The sequence below is a fragment of the Haliotis rufescens genome, unplaced genomic scaffold, assembly GCF_023055435.1.
Source record: "Haliotis rufescens isolate VD_foot unplaced genomic scaffold, xgHalRufe1.0.p SCAF_15, whole genome shotgun sequence".
In the NCBI taxonomy this organism is placed as follows: domain Eukaryota; kingdom Metazoa; phylum Mollusca; class Gastropoda; order Lepetellida; family Haliotidae; genus Haliotis; species Haliotis rufescens.
Window position 1 is genome coordinate 2,895,202 of NW_025963835.1, and position 25,757 is coordinate 2,920,958.

The window sequence follows — 25,757 nt, forward strand, 5'->3', positions numbered from 1 at the left end:
CACTTCAAAGAATTCCGCTTCAGTTTTGTCACCAACAACCAATTATTTTCATAATAGTCGACGTGAAATGACACTTAACGTCGCGTTCAAGATGATTGCTTTCATATCGCTGTCTGCATGCGTGTGTGTGTACTTGTAATTGCCGACTGAGACATCATGCCGCAACTAACATGGGTACCCCACTCAGGAACAGTATTCCGACCCCAGCCGACGAACCCTTGCGTCACCCCCTTAATCCCGAGCGCCAGATAGTGTAACAAGTACCAATTTTTAAATTCTTTGGGTACGACGCTCTCTGGTGTCGAACCATCGAACTTCCGCTATCCGGGTAGACGCTCTGTCCACTCGACCACGGAGTCGGTCGCTAGTCTAAGAGTAGTCTAAGACAAGGATCGAGTTAAAGGGTGTGCGCTGGTTCATTTTGTGTGTCATCGTACCCGACGGCGTGGATCGTTGCTCAAGCTATGTAACTCTGGTTTGCCGGGTACCGGTCCAGTCTCGATCATTAACAGGCCAACGTGCTCCGATAGAGCTGGAATATTGCTAATGAGTGGCGTAAACAACTTTCACACAATTTCCATCCTGGAGAAAATACACGATTAATTTAGTGATTCGTTCCCATTGCTTGTAAGGGTCGGTTAAGACGCCGGGTGGTGAGTCTCTGTGACCGTGCTGGGGATGGGATTGTGGCACTGTAAATAATCGAGTCTGGACCAGACAATCGAGTGATTGACCTCATGAGCATCCATCCACGCAGTTGGGACACGATGATATGCATCAAACGAGTCAGCAAGCCTAACCACTCGATCCCGTTAGTCGCCTCGACCTAGTCTCTACCCGGATCTTCACGGGTCGAACCGATGTTTATTCCATGCATTTGGTCAAGGAATGTAACTCGGTTCGTTTGCGTCGTCTGCTAGCTGCCCAAATGGCTGAACCAAAGCGTTTTACTCAGTGAAACTTTGGACATGTATTCCGGGTCTGTATGAATGAATGTCGGTGACATAAATTCGTTGTCAACCGATGAAGCCCAGCCTGTGTGTGAGCCTGGGTACCTAGGCTCCCACACAGGGTACATCACACCATACGCCCCTCGAGATCGGTTGACAACTTGTGTATTCTGTTCCCTTGTTTGGCGGGCCTGGGACAATGGGGTAGTGATTATAGTATCGAAGACTGGGTTCGATTCGCTACAAAAGCTCAATGTTTTAGTCCCATTATTGGCGTCCCCGGTCATATGGCTGAAGTATGTTAAATTACGATTATAACGAACTCAAAGGGGCCATTAATTGTTGTTTGTTTGTTTGTTGTTAAACGCCGCACTCAGCAATATGACGGCGATCTATAAATAATCGAATCTCGACCAGACAATCCAGTGATTGACATCATGAACATCGATCCAGGCAATTGGGATACGATGACATGCACCAACCAAGTCAGCGAGTCTGACCACCCGATCCCGTGAGTCGCCTCTTACGACAAGCATAGTCGCCTTGGGTTGCTGAAGACGTATTCTACCCCGGATCTTCACGGGTCCCATTAATTGTAGTTCGTTATATCCACAGTTCTTTATAAGCGTGTTTTTCAGTATTAAAATAAGCGTCGTAAAATCATACGCACGTTTTGACACTCCAAAATAAAGTACCCATACGGCAACGAGGGCAGTTATACCATCACAACTATATATATATGTACACACACACACACACACACACACACACACACACACACACACATATGTATCATTTAATAAAGCATCGTCAACTGGCGAATCAAGTCAGTGCATTGTAAATTAGATATGTTTGACTTTCGAAACAACTGTTTTACGATCTAATACACAAAGGGGAAGTAAATCTACTTCTGGGGTCCAAATGTTGATGGTGAAACGGGTATTCGGCACCGATCTACCTGGGTGTCGGAATGTGGATTGCAAAACGGGTAACCAGCAACAGTGCCACAACCGTTGCTATGTCCAATTAAATCCGTACAGAAGGCGGGTTGAATTGAAGTTGGTCACGTAACAAAACGTGTAATAAAACGAAGCGTGCGTAAAATATAAATAGCATTACTCCGTATTCGTAGTTCTCTCCACGTCTACCCACAGTGTGTAACCGTCACCGTTTAATTGATAAAAAGGGCATCCACCAATATCGGTTTGTTATATCTCCATATATAATATTGTGACAAATATCCTGGACCCCTTTGCTCTACCATACCGTCGTTATGAGCCTGATTCGAATGACAAGCCGCTTAACTGTCTGTCAAATAAACTATTTTCTCATGAACGAGAAAAATGACAATAGTCGTTTTGGGCCGTTTTTTTCATTATATAATGAATTATCAAAACGTTTGGCAATGTCAGTATATTCATGTTTTGGGCTTTTCATAGAACATGTGGATACAAAAATGTGAAAATAGTTATCTTGGGTCACAGACTTGCTCATAAATAGATTGTATTATGTTTGAAAAGTCTGCCCCTTTTAGCCATCTGAATATACCGGATGTTTTTTACACCTACATTTCAAAGTTTTCCTTAAATATAAAATATGACTTTTTCCAGTAAGCAAAAAAATGCCCCTTATCCTTCCCCGTCATCAGGGCTAAGTTAGTGACAAGAGGGGTGGAGAAAGTGACGAAACGAAGCTAACGAAGTCCACAGTATTCGTGTATATGATAAAACACGTCCGAGGGTTTTATGATATTTGAAACCACTATCATTGGGATAAAACCCCGGGGCGTCATATTTAAAACCCCTCTTATCATAAACCCCCTCCGGGCTGGACCCTTAATCCCCAGCGCTATCTATAAATGTCAATTAACTCCTCCTTACGTAGTCGGATCTTACGTATGGCCTATTATGAAATACAAATGCTTTATTATACTGCTATTTTCATTGTTCTTTTTAAAAATCACGTACATCTGTACAGTTATTATGTTTTAGTAAACAGTGAGAACATTTTCACTTTCTTCCCATAGGTTGAATTTGAAATGTGCCATAAAAAAATCTCAGCTCTCTTTTAAGACGGAAAGAAATCTCAGCTCCACAAAATGAAGAAAACAAAACATGGCACAGCCTAACCCAAACCCCCTAAATATCAAATGGTCCGCCCCTAATGAACTCCCCATGATGTGATAGCGGCACAAGAACGGCACACTCTAAGTTTAGTGTGTGTGTGTGTGTGTGTGTGTGTGTGTGTGTGTGTCCCCGTGAGTCTGTGACACCGGGCCCCTTCTATAATTTGAGCGAATTGGTTTTAACGCATCTTCCCGAGGCAAGGGCGTTAACTGACTATAGATAACACCCTTGCCTCGGGTAACATGATGTTATCTCCGCTTCACTTGATCAGCTATTCAGTTAAATCATGGTGAGCATGCATGTTGTGTAATGTAGACAGAAAGCCTGAACTAGCAAAGATAGTGGACGTCTACCACTGCAATGACGGGCCAAGGTTAATAATCGGCTTGACTCTTTGGTTCGAACACATGGCTAGCGGACACCTTATTCCACTTGGCTACCCGTGACCTCTACTGCATCCTAACGCACTCACCAACCGAGGACGATTTGCACATTATGAGACCGTTGTCTAGTGGATAGAGCGTCTGCCGGGAGCGCGGAAGGTCGGTGGTTTGATCCTCGTGTAAAAGAGGGTACTTGTTGTTTCCCTGTATGATGCTTGACATTAAGGTGATAAAACAAGAACTGGACAATCTCATTAGAATCAGATCTTAGGTGAAACAAGAACTTAGATGTGATTTTAATGAGATCGAGGACTGGTCGGCTCAGAGTCTGTATAATGTGTCTGAGTGGGGTATTCCCCATGTTACACTGCGGCATGGTATCTCAATGGGTACCGTTATAGAAACTATAAAACCGTCAGTAGTCATGACAAGTACAAGCAAACACAGGCGCGCGCACGCATACGTACATGTGTGTCGCTATATAAATGCAATAATCTTGAACGCGATGTCAAACCTCACCCCACCTCACTTAGTGAGTAGTTTTAATCTTCTTTTAACAATATTCAAGCTGTGTCATCTCTGGCGCAATAAAAAGAAGAAGATTTAATAGGCTAGGCGACCTCTCTACCAATAAAAAACATATAAAGCATATGGTGGCCCGATTAAGCTGAAATGTTGTTTGAACAATTAACTTTAAAAAACTAAAATGCCGGTGTGTGCCTGAAGTGTACATACATAACATAACACGTCTTTTCAATCTAAGTTTAGATCTACAAAGCTATTTCAATGTTTATAATCTTTCTAACAAATGTAAGTGTCTGAAGTTGTTGAAATATACAGGTAGAAAGAACAATCTAACGAGAAAGTTGCATGTGGCAATCAAAAGCTTGCACTACGCAAGCACCATTATCCGAAGGAAAGTACACGCATTTGAAATCGTTAAATACTTTGATTTAATTAATGTTTTATCGTTTAATCAAAGAAACGTAAGTGTAAGGGAGGTCACTCTCGTCAGGTTTGCCGTGCCACGTAGATATCGCGAGAGGTCGCGAGAAGTTTGGATTTGTTTGCAAGCCCGGCGAGTATTGTGGGGCACCAACCCAAATAATAGATGCGCTGTGCTTCGGAGAGATTTGTATACGGGGCGTGGTGAGTATGAGAGGTAGTGATCCACAGCTGGTGTTTTGTATGAGCCATATTTGGATACTTAGAAAGTGTAGCAGACGCGATTTCGACTGACAGCCGAAATGTGGAAGTGAGAATTGTTCTGATTTCGTGAATGTTGACGGAATGTGGTTTGCACATGTCGTTTCCTGGTAGACGCATAACAGTCACGATTTTGTGCGGATTTAGTTGAATGCGTTATAGTTGTCTAGCCTAGCCAATTGTCAAACATATCAAATATACAGAGTCTTTTTACATACAAGTGATTAACTAAGGCAGATATAGACATATATATATGTAGACATCGGTTTTGTCTATATAGCCTAATTGTTGCCTTTCTGTTCGGGTCACATGTCATATCAGTTTTTAAGTGATGTTCAACAGAGTAAAACATAGTATTGATGATTAATTTAATGAAGATATTTATAATGACAATTATAAACTGATGAGTAGACTCAGGAGAGATGAATATAGGCCTAATGGATGACGAGTTGTATAGACTAGTTAATATCATCTGGTAGTAGATGGAGACTCATGTTTTATTCATTTTTTAGTGCAATATTGGATATTACCGGAAGTGTTCAACTGCAACAAGTGTGACTCATGTGGGCTGAATAATATGGTTGTTTTACTAAAATGTTTACAGATGTATACTATTTACCCAAATCTCTGCTTTGGCATAATTTTCAGCTGATATCTTTTATTGTAGCATATATCATCCACATGATTTATGGGAACTTCATCCATGCTAACCTTAGACAGAAATAGATTTGACAAGTCTGTATCTGGTTGAGCATGTATACATATGATACATGCAAACATGGTGAAATCCACAGTCTGAGCATATGCGGTTCTGTGAAACAATGCCTCGTTCAGTTGTCATGGTTGTACTTGTACTTGTAGTAATCATTTGTTCACTATTTCTAGTCCTTATTTATGGGCCATATGCTTGCCCATGGTTTGCCTAACGCAGAAAACCTGCATAGTTAATGCAATCTAAGGAGAAATATCAATCTCCATTGCATCAGCATGATCAGTCATTACGCAGATCATTCAGACTCCATAAAATCAGTTAATTGCACTATACTGTCTGATTATTAAAATTTGAAACGGACATATCCCTTGACAATAAAATACGACCCATATCAGCTTTGTCTAATGTTGGAAAAGTTGATTTCTGGAAAATGGAACAGCCCTACTGGCCATGCTGGCAAACTCTCAGTTGCAGCCAATCAGAATGAAGTTTCAATAGTTGTCTGGCGGAGCTGTTGTATTTCCTGTCAGTCACTTTCAAGAATAGGTTATGCCACATCATGTAAGGAGTTATAATCTTATATAGCAGGTCCTTTTTCAGTCTATGTCAATCTGTTATCTGCAAATATAACAACAAATATTTGACATTACAAATTACATTGTAATTAGATTAGCAACTGTGTAGAGAGTAGATAAGTACCTACAACATTATTTAAACAGCTTGATTACAAACATGATGATATGTTTTAAATTAAAAACTAAATTCATAAGAAATTTAACATCAGTTAGTGTTTTCTTAAAATGTGCCCTTCAAAAGACATATGACTCCCTGTATTACAGCTAGTGAGTCATAATGACCCCAGTTTTTAGAGGCTAGGGCAGACCCTGCTTGCCTCAGCTACCTGAGATAATCATAGTGAGTGAGTTGGGTTTCACACCCCTTTTAACAGTATTCCAGTTATATCACGGCGTGTCAGCTTCATGTGGGAGGAAAGCCCGAAGTGATGCAGGTCTCAGACGTTTACCACTTCGGTGAAACCTACGAGCAAGGGAATGGTGCTGACAAATCTAAAAACATAATCGGGGCGAACTGGGATTTGAACCCACAATTATAGGTTTCTGGTGTGTCCAAGGGACACAACTCTGCACAGCGAATCACGGTGCCTTAGACGACTGGGCCGCCTGTGCCCACTGTGATAATCATATCTTATCATCATGATCACCACAGCCATAGGCAATGATGTGATCATTCACATTGGGTATTGATAGTTTTCTTTACATATTGAATATATTATACTTTTTTCCAGTTCAGTGGGTTTTGTAAAACAATGAGTAGCCCGTTTTAAAAATAATTCTACTTCTATTATGTTTAGGTAACTTCTAATTAGCATGTGTTACTCTGACTCAGTGAGTTACATGTCGCATAAAATCATTACAGTGATACATGTTGCACATCTGTGCATTATCCACTGTAGTAATGTTCATGTATACATGATACCTGCATCCATTCAGTAAGAAATGACCCGTAAAGAGATACGTATAGGCAATATAAACACTCTTCATGGGTAATGAGTCACAGTGTCATTCTATTATGTTATAAGATTTCTTCATGCCTATTTGTGGGGCGCCGCAATTCGCTGTGCAGAGTTGCATCCCTTGGACATGTCAGAAACCTATGATTGTGGGTTCGAATCCCAGTTCCCCCCGATTATGTTTCTAGGTTTGTCAGCACCCTCCCCGTGCTAGTGGGTTTCACCGAAGTGGTAAACGTCCGAGACCTGCATTACTTCGGGCTTTCCTCCCACGTTAAGCTGACACGCCGTGATATAACTGGATAAATGTTAAACATGTTAAATGCAGCGTTAAACCCAACTCACTCACTCATTCATATTTGTACATGTAGGTAATTTGATAGAGAATTACTTGTTTTAATCAAATTTGAGTGAAGAAAATCTGCTAGGACAGTGTTCTTATCGGAACAGAAATTGTATAGAAAATGTCCATGTGTTTGCAGTATCCTACTGTGCTTACTGTACATGATTCAATAATTTCAAGGTCAAGTTTCTTTTGAATGGAATTTGTCAATGGATATTATTTGCATTTTGTTATTTTTATGCATATTGGATGCACCTTGACCGCACACCCCTATGTAAAACCCCACTCACTCCTTGCTCCTCCTGTTTCAGCCTGTGGTGAGAGGTGATGATGGCATGTAGCACATCTCTATGGAGCCGTTTAAACTGACACTCCAGCAGATAACATTTGACCAGGATCAGTTTGAGTACGCACCCCAGCTCGACTCATTCGACGCTGTCATCAACTACGACTCCTGTTTCTCAACCAATTCCACACCTGCTGCAGCAGTAGAGACCAGCACAACATCGAGTACAACTACTGCATCACCTCTGCTGCACCCAGGAACACAAGGTACGTACATCAGAGCTGCGCATTTAAGTAAAATACGCAAATTGTATCACCGTTACCCAATTGAACTTGAGTTGCTTGTGAACAAATAGGCATGAATTTTTTTTACAAAAATACGACTCCCAACAGTGTGACTCGTAATTACCGAATGTATCCTTTGTGCATGTATTTCTTTACAAATCTTTCTTTACCATGTTTACTGACTGAACATGTTGAATGCAGCATCACAGTATTCACACATACATCAACAGTACATCTGCAGTGAATAATTAATATAAAGGACTCTATGTCTTTCAAACTGGTAACTAGACATGTATATCACTGTTGTGAGTTTATCCAATGTGATACATATTTGGAGAAGGACATGGGGCAGTTGAGTAGCCTAGTGGTTCAAGTGTTCGCTCGTCACGCCAAAGACCTGGGTTCGAATCCTTACATGGGTTACTACATGTGAAGCTCATTTCTGGTGTCCCCCTTTGTGATATTGCTGGAATATTGCTAAAAGCGGCGTAAAACCATACTCACACGCTGGAGCAGTACACGAACAGATCCAAATTATAAGCCACCTGATACAGCGTTTTAAGTAAAATTATTTTCAAAACTGTCTACTCCTTGTGTAAAAATACCCAATAGACTGCATCCAAGGGAGTAGAAATATCAATGTCGACTGTGACTGAAAACCTGTGAGTAAATGCCTCAAAACATTAATTGGAGGCCTGCTTGCTGTTGTACAAAGCAATCTTAGCACTAAGGTGATGGTAACTCCCATACCTTAAAATAGACTTACGACAGTCGTAGAGCTAAGGTTGTTTTGTACAAAGGCACCCTGGCCCATACAGTAGGAATTTAAGGATACACTCTGTCGCAAAACCATGTGTATAACCGTAGGAGTTCCGGGTAAGGATATATTGGTATCTGGCATCCCATGCTTGTCCAAAGAGGCCACTATTTTGGATTGGGTGGTCAGGCAATGTGACTTGTTTGATTGTATAGCATCGTATCCAAACTGTGTGGATTGATACATATGTCAACATGGTCAACGACTGGATTGTCTGGTCCAGACTTGATTCTTTACTGCTGTCATTTGGCTCGAATGGTGCTGAGTGTGGTGATCAACAACGAACACTTAACAACAATCACTGATTCATATCTCGACTGTAACGTTTGGTGGCGGGACATTTCACCAATGCATCAATGGATTAAATTATTTTAGTTTCTGATACAAATATTGATCAGTCACACACTGAGTAATAACTATCGATTCTTACAATTAATTACTGTGACACCAAACATGCCAAATGAACACTAATTAGAAGTGAAAAAGTAAATATTTGAACCAAGTGTGTCATAATTGACACTACCACACACTCCACTGCATATCTTATCAATGGGGGGCACGGGGGGCCCAGTCGCCAGAGGCGCCGCGATTCGCTGTGCAGAGTTGCATCCCTTGGGCACGCCAGAAACCTATGATTGTGGGTTCGAATCCCGGTTCGCCCCGATTATGTTTCTAGGTTTGTCAGCACCATACCCGTGCTCGTGGGTTTCACCGAAGTGATAAACGTCTGAGACCTGCATCACTTCGAGCTTTCCTCCCACATTAAGATTACACGCCACGATATAACTGGAATACTGTTAAAAGCAACGTTAAACCCAACTCACTCACTCACTCTTATCAACGCAGTTGGTATAGAATTACCTCCCTTCTGGTGCTTCAGGGGTGGTGCGGTTGCCTTGTGGTTAAAGCGTTTGCTCGTAACACCAAAGACCCGGGTTCAATTCCCCACATGGGTACAATGTGTGAAGCCCATTTCTGGTGTCCCCCACCATGATATTGCTGGAATATTGCTAAAAGTGGTGTTTCTGGGCTTAATTCACCTGAACTGTTTACCTTGGCGGGGATAATGTTAAACTCATCATCACTGAATTCAGCAAAGCCCGGACCATATGCATTGGTAAAAAAATTCATTTGAAAAATCCTGAAATCCATCACGTCTGATGTGTTGATATCAGCCATGTTGGAGCTTAAACGGAAGTAGTGCGACAGCTTTGTGTAAGTGCGCAGCGAAATGGTAATAAAATCAGACACCATTTCAATCCAAATTGATCATGTCTAATTTTATTGATTGTCCAGTCATATTTGAGTATTTCATGTAGCCATGGTAGAATAAAGAAATATTCTCGACCTTCCTTTGATCTGTAGACATTGATAATAATTACACCTGAGCAAGATAAACATCAGTACTCCATCCATCAAGTATTTTTATTTATCATGTTTATGTTTCGGAATCTTTTTTTATTGTTAAAATGATGAAAAAAGGTTCTTGGATTTAGCAATTCCTTGAACATGTTGCAAACAACCAATCAATTTGTAGGACAGTCCTGACCTTTTTCACGAGTACTAGGTTTGTAGCTCGTCCTGCTTGAAGGAGACAAAGGTTTCTTTGTTTATTTTTTCTGTCAGCTATATTTTAGTTCCAATTTGTAGCAAAATTGAAGCTTTGAGAACTGGTTAAGAATTTTAGCCCTTAAATTCTGCTAATAAATGAGGTCTACCATAATTAGAATTGTACTTGTACTCAGCACAAGTTAGCATTCTCGGGCTAGGTGAATTTCAAAGGCTGGTTATATCTGGAGCTAGTCTTCCTGGGAGTGATATACATGGGGATGCCATGTTAGGATTTAGTCCTTAACAACCTGTGCTTGTCATACAAGACAAATTAATCATGTTAATGGATTGGATGGTCAGGCTCGTTGACTTGGTTGATTGCATGTCATAGTGATGCTCACAGTATCAATCACTGGATTGCCTGTCCAGACAGCGTTGGCCCAGGCAGGTAGATCTTGTGTCAGGCCCATAGTTTCAAACTTGTATGGGTCCTTTTGGCTTGAGTAAATTTTCATATCGATTTATGTATCACAATAAGCTGCAATTTCTGAAATGAGGGCCTGAAGCATTTAGTCAGGCCCTGCAGCCGCTAAAGTTTGTGGGTTCTGATGGCAGCTTTCATGAGAATTTTCAGGCTGCTGTCATGTAGCTGAATATTGCTTAGTGCAGCAATAAACAAACAAAACAACAAACAAAAATTATTGTTTTTTGGCCACCATGATCATGGTGATAACAAACAAAAAACCAATATGACTCAACTCTGTATTTTACCTGAATTTTGGCACGTTGATAACTCTTATGACAATTAGCCTGATGGGTGTTTCAGAAACTGGGGATCCATCATGTACATGTTTGTGTTCCACAATCATTTTAGACCGCCTCCGTGGTCTAGTGGTAGAGTGTCGGCCAGGAGAGCGGAAGGTCCGGGGTTCATTCCCCGTCCGCGTCATACCAAAAGACTAGGGCTGCAACGATACAGGAAGGTCACGATACGATACGCATCTCGATATTCTGGTCACGATACGATACGTATCTCGATAGGCAATGAATAAAAAAACAAGACTTAAAGCATGTCAAGATTGCACCTTTCATGATTTTGGAATAGTCAAAATTGTTTTATAATAACAAGACTACTGAAGTTGTTCAGCTTCAAAGTGGATCTTTCTCTAACTTTCCTTAAAAACAATTCAAAGTTCAAACACCAGAAAATAATTAATGTGCTCCACCAGTGATACAACGTCAAAGAATTTTGATGCAATGGTCGAAGAAATTGTATCTTAAATTATTGTTTTATCAGGAATAATATATTCCAATAGCGTGTTACCTTAGTTGCAGCTTTTATTATATATATATTCAAAATTATAAGAACCACAAGTGTAGCATTTTGGTACTGGTGATTGCTGTTGCAGGATATTTTTACGCATGGAACAATTTGACCAGTCACCCTAGGGACTTCCCGTGCTACATGTATTTCGATTGCGAAAACGTTATGTTGACATATATTAGCCAAATTGCACAAATATGACTTTTAACGAGTCAAAGTTGGCATTTTTAATATATGTATCCATTCTATAGCAACTGAAGTTTGTTTCAATGCGTCAGAAGCGGTAATCGGACTGTGGTTGCTGTATCTCTTCACACACGATTTCACACAACTTAATGAAAACAATATTAAATGAAATTTTGAAAAAACTGTTAAAATATATTACAAACACAAGTCCAGATATACAATGAACACGTTTTAATAACAAGATAGTATGATAATGGTATTGAATTGCGTGCTTTCCATTAGTATTTGCTGACAGGTATTTCCATTGTTATGTGCTTGCGGGGATCAGCTGATAATGTTTTTTGAGATGGGGAAAAACATCTGTCGGTGTAAAACCTGAGCTTATTAAAAATGTAAGTACGTTTTTGGGAGCCCTGCGTGACCGCGCGCTATAACCAAGTTAGCAATTTATTGAAAGGCACAATAGCAAGGAAACGCTGTACTTGAGATTTGCGTTCTGTATCGTGTTGTATCGATAAATGGGCCAACGTTTATCGTATATCGTATCGAGGGTCAAGTATCGGGATGCATCGGAATATCGGTGTATCGTTGCACCCTTACAAAAGACATTAAAAGATGGTACTTGCTGTTACCCTGTTTGGTGTTCGGCATTAAGGGGCTAAAACAAGGACTCGCGGCTCGGAGTCAGTATACTGTGTCTGAGTGGGGTATTCATGTTAAACTGCGTGAGCTAGCACTATAAATCGGCATCAGTCCGGCCAATGCAAGCAGCCACACAAACACACACACACACACGTACATGCACGTCGCTATATGTGTGCAATAATCTTGGACGCGACGTTAAACCACATTTCACCTCACCTCACCTCACCTCACCTCACCTCACCTCACCTCACCTCACCTCACCTCACCTCACCTCACATCACATCACAATCATTTTAAAGGCTTTCTTTATTGAAAATTGCACAAAACATGGGAAACAAAGATACAAAAACCTCGATATCTCTCATATTTCATATCTGAGTCAGAGGTGTATGCATTTCTCATTTATTTGCTATTATCTATTTTGCATATTGTTCCGCAACATCTGTTAATGTCAGCGAAGCCTGTAACAGATGGAGGTGTTCAACAATCCACACATTCCCACTCATAAACATGAACATGAGGAAGGCTATAGCCTGAAAAAAGTACTTGTGTTTCAGGTTACATGACCAACCCATTGTTTCACTTGCAACCCAAATGTCTTAATCACAGCTGGAAACAGCCATCAACAAGCCCGGGTATTAGAAACGGTCCCCAGCAACCTCTTGTCCATGTTGTCATGAGAGGCAACAATAAGGAATCAGGTCATCAAACCCTGTGACTTGACTATTTGTGTGTCATTGTCGTAATTTGTTCAGACTGGATTTTTTACTGGCCTTGTGATATAACCTTAATATTGCTGACTGCGGTTTAAAACAACATTCTCTCACTCATGCTCACAAGGACCGCCTCCATGGTCTAGTGGTACAGTGGAAGGTCCAGGGTTCAATCCCTGTCCGCGTGATCAGGGTTAGAACTAAACTCAAATGCTTTACTAGCCCAGGTAAACATAAAATGCCCATGTGTTACAACAATGGGGAAATTGAGAAATTTGTACTAGCCCACAGGAATTTCTACTAGCCTCAGGCTAGCAGGCTGGTGGTAATTTCTAACCCTGGTCATACCAAAAGACGTTAAAAGATGGTACTTGTTGCTACCCTGCCTGGAGCTCAGCATTAAGGGGCTAAAACATGGACTGGGCGTCTCAGAGTCATAAGTGGGGTATTCTGTGACATGGTATCTCAGTGAGCTAGCACTATAAAAATCGGCATTAGTCCGGACAAGTATGAGCAGCCACATGCGTGCACATAGCTATATGAGTGCAATAATCTTGGACGCGACGTTAAACCCTATTTCACCACACCTCACCTCACCTCACCTCACCTCACCTCACCTCACCTCATACTCACCAGTACTGATGTTTTGCCCTGCTTGATAAGCTGATGATCTGCTTATCATGCTTCGTTTTTTTACATTCTTTCTATAAGTCATCTGGGCATCATGGGAAAATACACTATTTTACTGCTACATTGCCATTGGTCACAAGGAAACTGACCGGCATGGACGGTATTTTTTTGTGCTGCATGAACATATGGCCATGATGACTGACAGATAAGAAATCACCGGAGACACCGGACATGTTAACCATGTTAACTTTAATTATAGCAAACTCTTATCTGTGGGACCAGCCTCAGTCACTCAGAGGATACTGGGCAGTCTGCGTAATCTAGCAACTGGTTGACATGTTGAGTTGAGTATCACTGAACAAAGGCAGGAAGTTTTTATTATAAGGCATGGTGGGAGGTAAAGATACTGGATAGACTAACACTTAGTCTCCGAAAATAATATTTTTTATAGAAGCAATGAACTTGATTAAATTGAAAAGGATTCCCAGTGAGGAGGGAGATAATCCCCGGAAAATCTAGACTTGCTTCATTTAGGGCTTGAGTATTACAGTGAGGGCTAGATGCAAGGGAAAATAATATGGTTCAGTGACTGTGAGACAGACTAAGGTATGGTATATCGTTTGTAACGATTTCTTAGCTATTGCATTTTGATTATGCCTATTGCTACAGGTGTAACAATTCGGTGGGGTTGCGATACGATATAATACGTATCCTGATACTATGGGTACGATACAATTTGTATCCTGATACAGTACTTTTATTTCACGGATATTTTTTCCTTTTGCAAGTGAATCACAGCACTGAATCATTTGTTATGAAATTTCAAAGATCAAAGATGGGACAATGTATCGCAGAAACATATTGGTTGAGGGCACTGTGCCCATTATGTCCAAGCCTGAAATATTAGAGAATCTGCATAAGCTGGTGGTTGAACAATTTCTTTCATTACTCACATGTTTTTACATCAATATAACTTGTAATGGACATGATGAAATGTATGGTATGTATCATAAATCGATATGTATTGTATCATAGGCCTTGTATCGCGATACAATACTGTATTGCCATATCGTTACACCACTACCTATTGCAACAGCTAGAGTGACCCAAATAATGCAAGACCCGTGAAGATCCGGGGTAGAATAGGTCTTCAGCAACCCATGCTTGCAGTAAAAAGTGACTATTCTTGTCGTAAGAGGAGATAATGACGGTCAGGCTCGCTGACTTGGTTGATGCATGTCATCGTATCCCAGTTGTGTGGATCGATGCGCATGATGTCAATCACTGGATTGACTGCTCCAGACTCGATTATCTACCGACCGCCATCATACAGTTGGAATATTGCAACAAACAAAACAAAACTAAAAAACAAATAATGAAAATACTAATCATGCTAATAGCCTCAAATTTCAATTCATTTTTTGTGTTTTGAAGTGTTGGTACTTTAAACTACAGTTGTAACAAACACTCTTATAACTAACTGACAGATATAACAAACTGATAACTAACTGGTTTTGGGCCCTGTCCTTTGCTATATATTATGATATATATGCTGTGTATATGCTTATAACGAACTACAGTTATGATGAACTACAATTAGTAGTCCCTTTGAGTTCGTTTTAACCATAGTTTACTGTATATTTCATATCAAAAGACACAAGTGTGAGATTCTATTTATCATCGTAAATCATTCAGCAAGCCTCAGAATTTTTCCACTTTTATCAACTCGTGTTGATATATTTGATATCAAAAGGCTCTCGGGTGAGATTCTCTATATAGTAAACTTGGTAAAGCTGCACCTATAATAACACAATATTTGAATATATTATTCCTGGAAAAATAATAGTTTCAGAAACAATTCTTCCCATTATTGCATCAATATTCTTTAAGGCTATATCATTGGTTAATTTTTAACCGAATCGCCTGTATGTGTGTACAGCTGATTGCTGTTTCCGGCTTAGTTTATGTAAATATACACACCATAATCTTGTTCTCTGCATATAAAGCAATGCCAAGCAGAACAGGAAATACAATATATATGGTAAATCATTATGTTTGTGATGTTTTACCTCATTTGTATTGACCAAATTTGTATCACCTGTTCATTTATTTAAATTCACAGAAGGAATACGATGTAATGTTTTATAAGCAAGCAACAACAGACAACATATTTTCATTGCAAATGTAGGGATTGTGCATGCGCTGGTGATGTGCTTCATTCCGGATCACATTATAGACAGGGTATTTAAATTAGCATCCATTTTGAAGGCTTTAACAGCGGGTGCACTTATAGGCGGGGTCGCTTTATAGACAGCGATTTACGGTGGATGTGTGATGCCTGCACGCGATTAATAAGTAAAGATTTGTAAAGAAATACAGTTATGTTAGTTGACAAGGAAACAGAGTAAGCAAGCAGAGTGATGTTATGCTATTAGGTTTTTTTAAATTTTCATGCATATTTGTACGCAGGCAAGTCAACATTAATTGGGGATTGTTGATACACAGCTTATTTGGTCCTCTGTTTGAATGGTACTGTTTGAATATAACCATGATATGAATCTGATTATATTGTGTCCGTGCCATTTGTGCTGCCCCATCTGGCTATTTGATAGCTTCTGTCAGTGTGCTAGAAACTGGTAGCTGTCATCATCATCGTGGATCATCCACAGCCAGTGAAAGCCCTAAGGCTGCAGATTGTATTGTCATATGCATTAATATTCAAACTGATTGATAATTCAAAACATGTATTCATGTTATGCAGTGTCAAGCCATCCACGAGTTGTCTCATTGTGTTTGAATTGTCAAGATTATGGTAACACATATCAGCTGCTGAATATATCTGTTATACACCATGTACACTGTATATTTTTGCCCAAGTGGGTCTGGTTTGTTGTGTCTGGGACACTACTTGGAGGGATTCAGTTGGAGCATTTCATTGTCATGGAAAAAATATCACTGGTAATTAATGGAATAGATAGTAGTCATGGAAATATTGATCACTTTGTCAAAATGTGATATGAGAGGAATTTACATTTAAAAATTAAATGCGTTTTGACATATTGCCAGCATGACAGTATACTAGCAGAACATAGTGTGTATTTGGTGGCACATGATCTTGTATATAGTGTCACATAGATAACTAGTCTGGCCAAATTAAGCAATGTTAGAGACGCATGAAGATCTTGGTTAGAATAGGTCTTCAGTAACCCATGCGAGGCAACTGTGTATGTTGTAAGAGCTGACTAGTGAGTGAGTGAGTTGGGTTTACCACCGCTTTTAACGTAATAAGCACCCCGTTCTAATAAGTGCCCATGGCGATATTTGCTAATATATTGGCTAGTGAACAATCCCAATAAGCATGATGTGTGTAATATGCACCCTTAATTATGGGCAATTAAATTCTGGAAAAATATATCTGTTGTATATAAACATTTCAGGATGTCAGCTTAAACCACGAAATTTATCTTTCAATTCCGTTTTTTTTTCACCAAAATAATATACTAATAAGAGCCTCCTATTTCTAATTTTGAGAGCGCCTTGGGCGCTTATTATGTCGAATACTGTATATCACGGCATGTCAGCTTAATGTGGGAGGAAAGCCTGAAGTGATGCAGGTCTCAGGTAAGAGCTGACTTACGGGATCAGGTGGTCAGGCTCGCTGATTTTGTTGATGCATGCCATCATATCCCAATTGCGTAGATTGACTCTCATGGTGTTAATCACTGGACTGACTTCTCCAGACTCAATTATTTACAGACCACTGTCATATAGCTGGACTATTGCTGAGTTCGGCGTTAAACATCAAACAAACAAAAGCAATGATGGTCGCAGAGTGTAGGTGGATCAGCCTTTGACATTCACAGTGGTACGCTAGCTAGCACATCCAAATTGTGCTGGTAAAATCCTCACGATGGTAGTCCTCATTGACTAAATAGTTCTGAACCATTTCCCAGTTCCTCATTTTGCTACAAATTGGAACTGAATATAACGGACAGAAAATGTAAACATTCTAGCAACAGGCAGCTTAGGTTGTATGCTCCCCTGGGATGTGAGAATGTCGCAAGCACATTGACCATGTTGACCCATTGACCATGTTGACCCATTGACCATGTTGACCCATTGACCATGTTGACCCCTTTGACGGGGGAACAATGGTGTTAGGCTTTCAGCACACTTGTGTGTGGAATATAAATGTACTGTTTTAACAGTAATCATGCTAAAAATGTGATAAAAGTGTTAGTGTCAATCAACAACACTATCCACTGGGTTAAGGTCAGTTTGAACTGAGTTTGGTGCAAAACATGGGCACATATGCAGTGATAGAAACTAACAATTTTAGTCCACTTATCCTTGTAATGATATCATATAATAACAATTAAAAAAGGCAATGTCTACTAGTGCTTATGATACCTTAACTATTGGGCAGTTTGGCAAGGACTACCAATTTCTAAAGCTGCATATGGTTACCTGTTCACAGAGAATTGCAGAGTGGTCTTGCAACTCTTACTAGTGTTATGGTCATGCCCCTTAGGACGATGGTTTCAAAGTACTGGTCCAGCGTTGGTGAAAGACCTATCCCCAAAACTGCTGCAAAAGATGCTGGCTATCTGATTTTAGAGATTGGGATGGAATGTGTTCTTTTATGAGTTCGTTGATGTAAGTGGGCATCAGTCCATGAGTCAGAATATTGAACAGGATGTTGTATACAGGGATAGATACAGACACTTGTCTGTTAGCCCAGGACTAGTGAAAAGTTGGAAGGAGTAGTTGTTGTGTTAAAATAGCTCCTCGTCCGAAATGAAATATGGAATATTGAGATGTGATCAATGGTGTAGACCTACCCCTGTCCTATGTGTGGGTGGCAGCCGGTGAAGCTCCTTATTAATGCATAACAATGATCTCTTATTGTCGTAGTTTGTGTTTCAGCGAGCTACTACCAGACTCACACACCCCAGCCTGTTGCATACCAGATCGACCCGGTGTGGTCCGACTGTTCGGGCAGTCCACCACACCAGCGATACCTCGTCAACCCCGACGACAGCTACATCAAACTTACTGACCCACAGAATGGGCACTGTGTGCCTAGCACAGCAGCAGCGGACATAGCATTCCTGTCCCAGGTATGTGATAACTGTGCCTCACACATCAGCAGCAGTCATAGCATTCCTGTCCCAGGTATGTGATAACTGTGCCTCACACAGCAGCAGCAGACATAGCATTACTGTCCCAAGTATGTGATAACTGTGCCTCACACAGCAGCAGCAGTCATAGCATTCCTGTCCCAGGTATGTGATAACTGTGCCTCACACATCAGCAGCAGACATAGCATTACTGTCCCAGGTATGTGATAACTGTGCCTCACACATCAGCAGCAGTCATAGCATTCCTGTCCCAGGTATGTGATAACTGTGCCTCACACAGCAGCAGCAGTCATAGCATTCCTGTCCCAGGTATGTGATAACTGTGCCTCACACATCAGCAGCAGTCATAGCATTCCTGTCCCAGGTATGTGATAACTGTGCCTCACACATCAGCAGCAGACATAGCATTCCTGTCCCAGGTATGTGATAACTGTGCCTCACACATCAGCAGCAGTCATAGCATTACTGTCCCAGGTATGTGATAACTGTGCCTCACACAGCAGCAGCAGTCATAGCATTCCTGTCCCAGGTATGTGATAACTGTGCCTCACACAGCAACAGCAGTCATAGCATTCCTGTCCCAGGTATGTGATAACTGTGCCTCACACAGCAGCAGCAGTCATAGCATTCCTGTCCCAGGTATGTGATAACTGTGCCTCACACAGCAGCAGCAGTCATAGCATTCCTGTTCCAGGTATGTGATAACTGTGCCTCACACATCAGCAGCAGTCATAGCATTCCTGTCCCAGGTATGTGATAACTGTGCCTCACACAGCAGCAGCAGTCATAGCATTCCTGTCCCAGGTATGTGATAACTGTGCCTCACACATCAGCAGCAGTCATAGCATTCCTGTCCCAGGTATGTGATAACTGTGCCTCACACATCAGCAGCAGTGATAGCATTCCTGTCCCAGGTATGTGATAACTGTGCCTCACACATCAGCAGCAGTCATAGCATTACTGTCCCAGGCATGTGATAACTGTGCCTCACACATCAGCAGCAGTCATAGCATTCCTGTCCCAGGTATGTGATAACTGTGCCTCACACATCAGCAGCAGACATAGCATTCCTGTCCCAGGTATGTGATAACTGTGCCTCACACATCAGCAGCAGACATAGCATTCCTGTCCCAGGTATGTGATAACTGTGCCTCACACAGCAGCAGCAGTCATAGCATTCCTGTCCCAGGTATGTGATAACTGTGCCTCACACATCAGCAGCAGTCATAGCATTCCTGTCCCAGGTATGTGATAACTGTGCCTCAGACATAGCATTCCTGTCCCAGGTATGTGATAACTGTGCCTCACACAGCAGCAGCAGTCATAGCATTCCTGTCCCAGGTATGTGATAACTGTGCCTCACACATCAGCAGCAGTCATAGCATTCCTGTCCCAGGTATGTGATAACTGTGCCTAACACATCAGCAGCAGTCATAGCATTACTGTCCCAGGTATGTGATAACTGTGCCTCACACATCAGCAGCAGACATAGCATTCCTGTCCCAGGTATGTGATAACTGTGCCTCACACATCAGCAGCAGTCATAGCATTCCTGTCCCAGGTATGTGATAACTGTGCCTCACACATCAGCAGCAGACATAGCATTACTGTCCCAGGTATGTGATAACTGTGCCTCACACAGCAGCAGTAGTCATAGCATTCCTGTCCCAGGTATGTGATAACTGACATTGTGATGTTTGTTTGACCACCCAATCCATAGTCGCCTCGTATGACAAGCATACAATCAAACAAGCATACAGTTGTTGTGTCAAACTTTAATGTATTGAACTTGTGGTAGTCTCGAAGTAAAAGCTTGGTCCCTGTATCTTCCTTCTTTATTTATCAGTTTCGGTTGCGTCAAACCTCAGATAACTCCAGGTATTTAGGTAGGCCCCTTCGACACAATGGTGTTTGACTGTATATAGATTTCGGAAGACCTATGCTAACCTGGAGGCTAACATTCATGCAACAATTGCAATCTTAAAGTACCTTAGAATGCAGTAGTGCTATGTACACTTTGTGGATCTTGTTCCATGGTGATTTGATTGTGTCATCCTGCCTCAATGATGAGGATCATGGATCTATCGCTACTCAGTCTAGTCACTCACTCCAACACTCACTCACTCACTCCAGCACTCCTACACTCACTTGACCGCCTCCATGGTCTAATGGATGGAGTGTCTGTCCGCAGAGAGGAAGGACAGTTGTCCAGTCCCTGGTTGCGCCATAGCAAAAGACGTTAAAAGATGGTACTTGTACCTCGGCATAAGGGGATAAAACAAGGACCAGTCGGCTCAGAGTCAGTACACTCTGTATCAGTGGGGTATTGATCAATTTGATGTTAAACCGTGGCAAGGCATCGTGTGCTAGCATTCTAAATCTGTGACACACAAACACATTGTGGATTTTGCTATATATGTGCAATAATCTTGATGCGACGTAACATCACCCCATTTCACATCCCAACATCACCACTCACTCCAACACTCTCAATAACTTTTATATGAAATAGGACCTTACAAGAGAATATATGTTACTCCTCTGCCCTGCTGTAGGTAACTGCCAATACTGCAGCTGTCAGGCAGCACATCTCCAAGAAGAAGAGGAAGTTTGTGGGGAGAACCACAGTGATCAACTCTACATCCACTGCTGTCACCACCATGCCATCCGAGACCACATCACCGCCCCCGAACAAACCAGCTGTTCCCGAGGGGGAGGAGAACAGTTCCTTCGAGACCGTTGCAGAAGCTCTGCGATTACAGTGGTCTGTTATAGGTAAGACTAAAGTATCACAGCATAATGGATAAGCAATTTGGGCCTGTAGTTGCCCCCAATAGTGATCCTTGACCTGTCAGCAACACATATGATTTTGTGGGCTTCTCCAGAAGTGCGTAAAGGGCACAGGTGGCCCAGTCATCTAAGGCGCCGCAATTCACTGTGCATAGTTCCGTCCCTTGGCACTCCAGAAACCTATTGTTTCATTGTTAGGTTTGTCATGACCATACCTGTGCTCATGGGCATCACCAAAGGTGTAAAAGTTTGAGACCTGCATCAGTTCAGGCTTGCCTCCTACAATAAGCTGACATGCTGTGATGTAACTGGAATACTGTTCAAAGCGGTGTTTATACCAACTCATTCCCTCACTCACTCCGAAATGCTTTACCCCGAAGACCTGCATCACTTTAGGCTATAATCCCACATCAAGCCGAAACATCTTATTATTACTCTCCAAAGGGGCATTGCGACCCAATTCTTGAGTTTAACTGCGATTATCATTAAAACTCGAACACAACGTTGATAATTTAGATAATATGGCCTCGATAATTGATCATGTTGATATTAATAAAGAAGAAAACTTTGAACATGAATGTTTTTTTACTGCTTTGAATATGGATATGGTATTGTAGCTTTTATTTACTGCTTCGAACAGGGTTGATTGTAGAAAGTTAAGATGGAAGGTGAGCATTTCTCCTGGCGTCAGTTAGAATGAAATTTCACTATTGTCTCCTAAATACTCAGGTAACAAAGACATCACTCCAGCATCACCAGATGTTGTTGCTCAAATTGTTGCTGAGGCAGAGAAGAAACTCAAAGCTGTTGATGGATCAGGGACCACAACTCCTGTGCTAGACTCATCAAGGGGGACAACTCCTATTTTACCAGGAGGGACAACTCCTACCACACCAACTCCAGGGGGAACAACTCCTACCACACCAACTCCAAGGGGAACAACTCCTACCACACCAACTCCAAGGGGAACAACTCCTACCCCACCAACTCCAAGGGGAACAACTCCTGTTGTGCCTGAAGCAACAAACACAAATCTTCCAAATCCTGGTGCTACACACAATAATTCACAGGTGATGACTTTTGCATGTTAAACTTTCTGATGGGTCTGTCACCATGGTGACAAGATATTTTGTAGAAAAATAATTAGGCTGTGCTGGACACTAAGAATATAATTTCTACATTTGTCATATAAAATAGCCATATTCTATCCTGAAAAGGAACAAACCAAAATAAGTTTTCTGAAATTGAGTTAATAAGAGATCCCATGTAGCTTATTTACGCTTCCTTATTGATGGGGGGCAGGGGTGGCCCAGTCGTCTTAGTTGCTGCAATTCGCTGTGCACAGAGTTGCATCCCTTGGGTATGCCAGAAACCTAAGATGATGGATTTGAATCCTTAGGCGTGTTCAGCCCGAGAGGTAGTTCGCCTCGTAATCCAAGATGGCGTCGCACAGTGAACAAATGTTTGCCTTTGACGAGAATGGAACTGATGTCAAAAGAATAATCTTTTAGACTAGATCTACCATCAAAAAGTTATTTTTGCATTTTCAATATATTGACCCGTGATGATCAGGAAAGACAATAGGTCTTCCGCAACCCATATGTTTGCCGTAAGGATTGAGTGATAAGACTCACTGACTTGGGTGATGCATGTCATCGTATCCTCATTGCACAGACCGATGCTCATGTCGATTGCTGGATTGTGTGGTCCAGCACAGGGACATGTAACTAATAATAAAAATAAACACTTTGTTATCATGAACATCAACGTATGAACCCATCAGAAAGGCGTGATATTGCCTCACTGTACTCTCGCACGGTCGCTCGCCCTCCTGAACCCGCCTCTGGTTCGCCCCAATTATGTTTTTAGGTCTGTCAGCACCATAACCATGCTCGTGGGTTTCACCGAAGTGGTAAACGTCTCAGACCTGCATCACCTCGGGCTTTCCTACCACATTAAACTTACGCACCGTGATATAACAGGAATTCTGTTCAAAGCGACGTTAAACCCAGCTCGTTCACTTCTTATTGAGCCTAGTAGTATATTGGTTTTTAGGACCAGCCATGTAATTTTCTGGGGCAGGAGGGGCAAGAATGTGAGTTTGAGACAGAATATTTTGCAGTCGGCCCTTCAAGACACAAAGTGTTTCTCTGAAAGTGGCAGCAAAAGGGGAGACCCACACTACCTTATTTCTCAGAGCATAGAGCAGTGATTTATTTAGACCTACTCAGACTGTTATGCGACCCCAAGTCTGCAACAATTATCAGGGAAAATCCCCAAAGTAAGATTGAAGACATTCCAAATTGATGTTTCCATGTACTCTGTATAGTTGTACCTGACATGATGGCCTTGTAGAGGTGACTTGTATGTCACTGGTAAAACAGCCGATACAAAATAGGCTTTTATGTTCAGTTCTATTTTATTGCATCAAATGTAATGTTAAAATACCAAGTTAAAATTTCTTTGAATTTAAGAAAATAAGAACATATAAAAATTCAAATTTTGAACAAAATAACGATTGTTCGTCCATACGTCCATCCCTACTTCTTTCCATCCATCTGCTTTTCAAAGTAAACAAATTTTCTCCCAAACTATAATATTCAGAGAAATGAAATTTTGCACACTGATATTACTGTTCATGTTCTTAATGGTGCTGTAAATTATTTATTTACAGAGTTATGGCCCTTGCTCCATGCTTTTCAACTTTGTGCATAGTGTCTGCAATTGGGAGATCTTTTCTCAGAAACTACTAAAGTTACATAAATGAAACTTTGCATGCTTATCTATGAGATACTTGTCAAGACTGTGTTCGAAAATTGGTCCATACCAATGGAATTGGTGCCATACATTATTTTTACAAAGAAAGGGCCTTTTGTGTGTATTAATTTCACATTTAATGATAAGGCGACCCTAGTGCCTATCTCTTCTTAAGGCTTTACAGAACTCTTTTTTTTTTATAGTTAATGTTCACTACTATGTGAACAAGAAATTCTAATGTGCTCCATGGCAGGGAGTACCGTATTTTCTTGAGTATAGTGCGCACTTTTTTTTCGAAAAAACACAGCTGTGTAGAAGGGGGTGCGCATTATACACAAATTATGAGTTTGGATGTTTTTTTCGCCCATGGAAAGACATTACCGTGAGCACGAAACACCGGGAATACCATGTCAACAAATCCATACTGAAGTACGCAAAATACTTATGTAATTACACTGTCTGGCTATAAAAAGTGTTCTTTTTATATCTGGACTTATGTTTGTAACTTATTTCATTGATTTTATTCAAAATTCCTTATAATATTGTTTTTATTAATTTCGGCGAAATCGTGTGTGAAGCGATCGGAAAATCGCACAACTCACCGTTATTAGCAGCAACCACGGTCAGAATACCGCTATTGACGCCTTGAAACAAACTTTAGTTGACAGAGAATGGATACATATATCATAAATGACATACTTTGCCTCGTTAAAAGTCATATTTGTTTTTGTTTGACGATTCTATGTCAACATGAAATTCTCGCGATCACGTGCGCGTGAGCCTTGACGGTGACTGGTCAGACATGTTCCATGTAAAAAATAATACCCGGGAATAGCGATCAGCTGCTTCGCTTAGGGTTATTATTATTTTAAATATGTTTAGTAAAGGTTGCATATAATTAAGAAAATAATGGAATATATTATTCCTGATAAATAAAATAGTTTCAGATACAATTGTTGCCGATCCTTGCATTAAAAATCTTATAAAGTTATATCATTGGGTGTGTCTTGACCGAATCACCGGTCGATTCCAAGAAAATGTGTGTACAGCTGATTGCTGTTTCCAGCTTAGTTTACGAGAAAATACGGAAGGTAATCTTAATCCCTAAATATAAAACAATGCCTAGCAGAACAATAAATACTTTTTAAACGGTAAATAAACATGTCTGGAGATTTTTTATCTCAAATTTCGAATTTGTACTGACGAAGTTTCTCAGCACCCGTTCGTTTGCCGGACTTCGCTGAAAGGATACGGTGTAAAAATTTTCTGCGCATAATATTCAGATTTCTTTTTTTCCAAAATATTGAACCCGCTAGAGGGGGGTGCGCATTATACATGGGTGTGCACTATACTCAAGAAAATACGGTAGTGATAATCATGAT

General features: G+C 41.0%; 1 protein-coding gene across 3 annotated transcripts in view; it reads left to right on the forward strand.

Moving 5' to 3' along the window:
- The first annotated feature begins 4,508 nt into the window (after positions 1-4,508).
- LOC124134934 (golgin subfamily A member 3-like) overlaps positions 4,509-25,757 on the forward strand; it is a 46,483-nt gene continuing 25,234 nt past the window's right edge. The window contains exons 1-5 of one of the 3 annotated variants that reach the window (XM_046500039.2): positions 4,509-4,608; positions 7,563-7,803; positions 18,614-18,807; positions 21,384-21,603; positions 22,348-22,688. In XM_046500039.2, coding sequence (XP_046355995.2) covers positions 7,602-7,803; positions 18,614-18,807; positions 21,384-21,603; positions 22,348-22,688 — 957 coding nt within the window. In that variant the 5' untranslated portion in view covers positions 4,509-4,608; positions 7,563-7,601. The other 2 variants (XM_046500038.2, XM_048396035.1) reach the window with 2 other exon arrangements.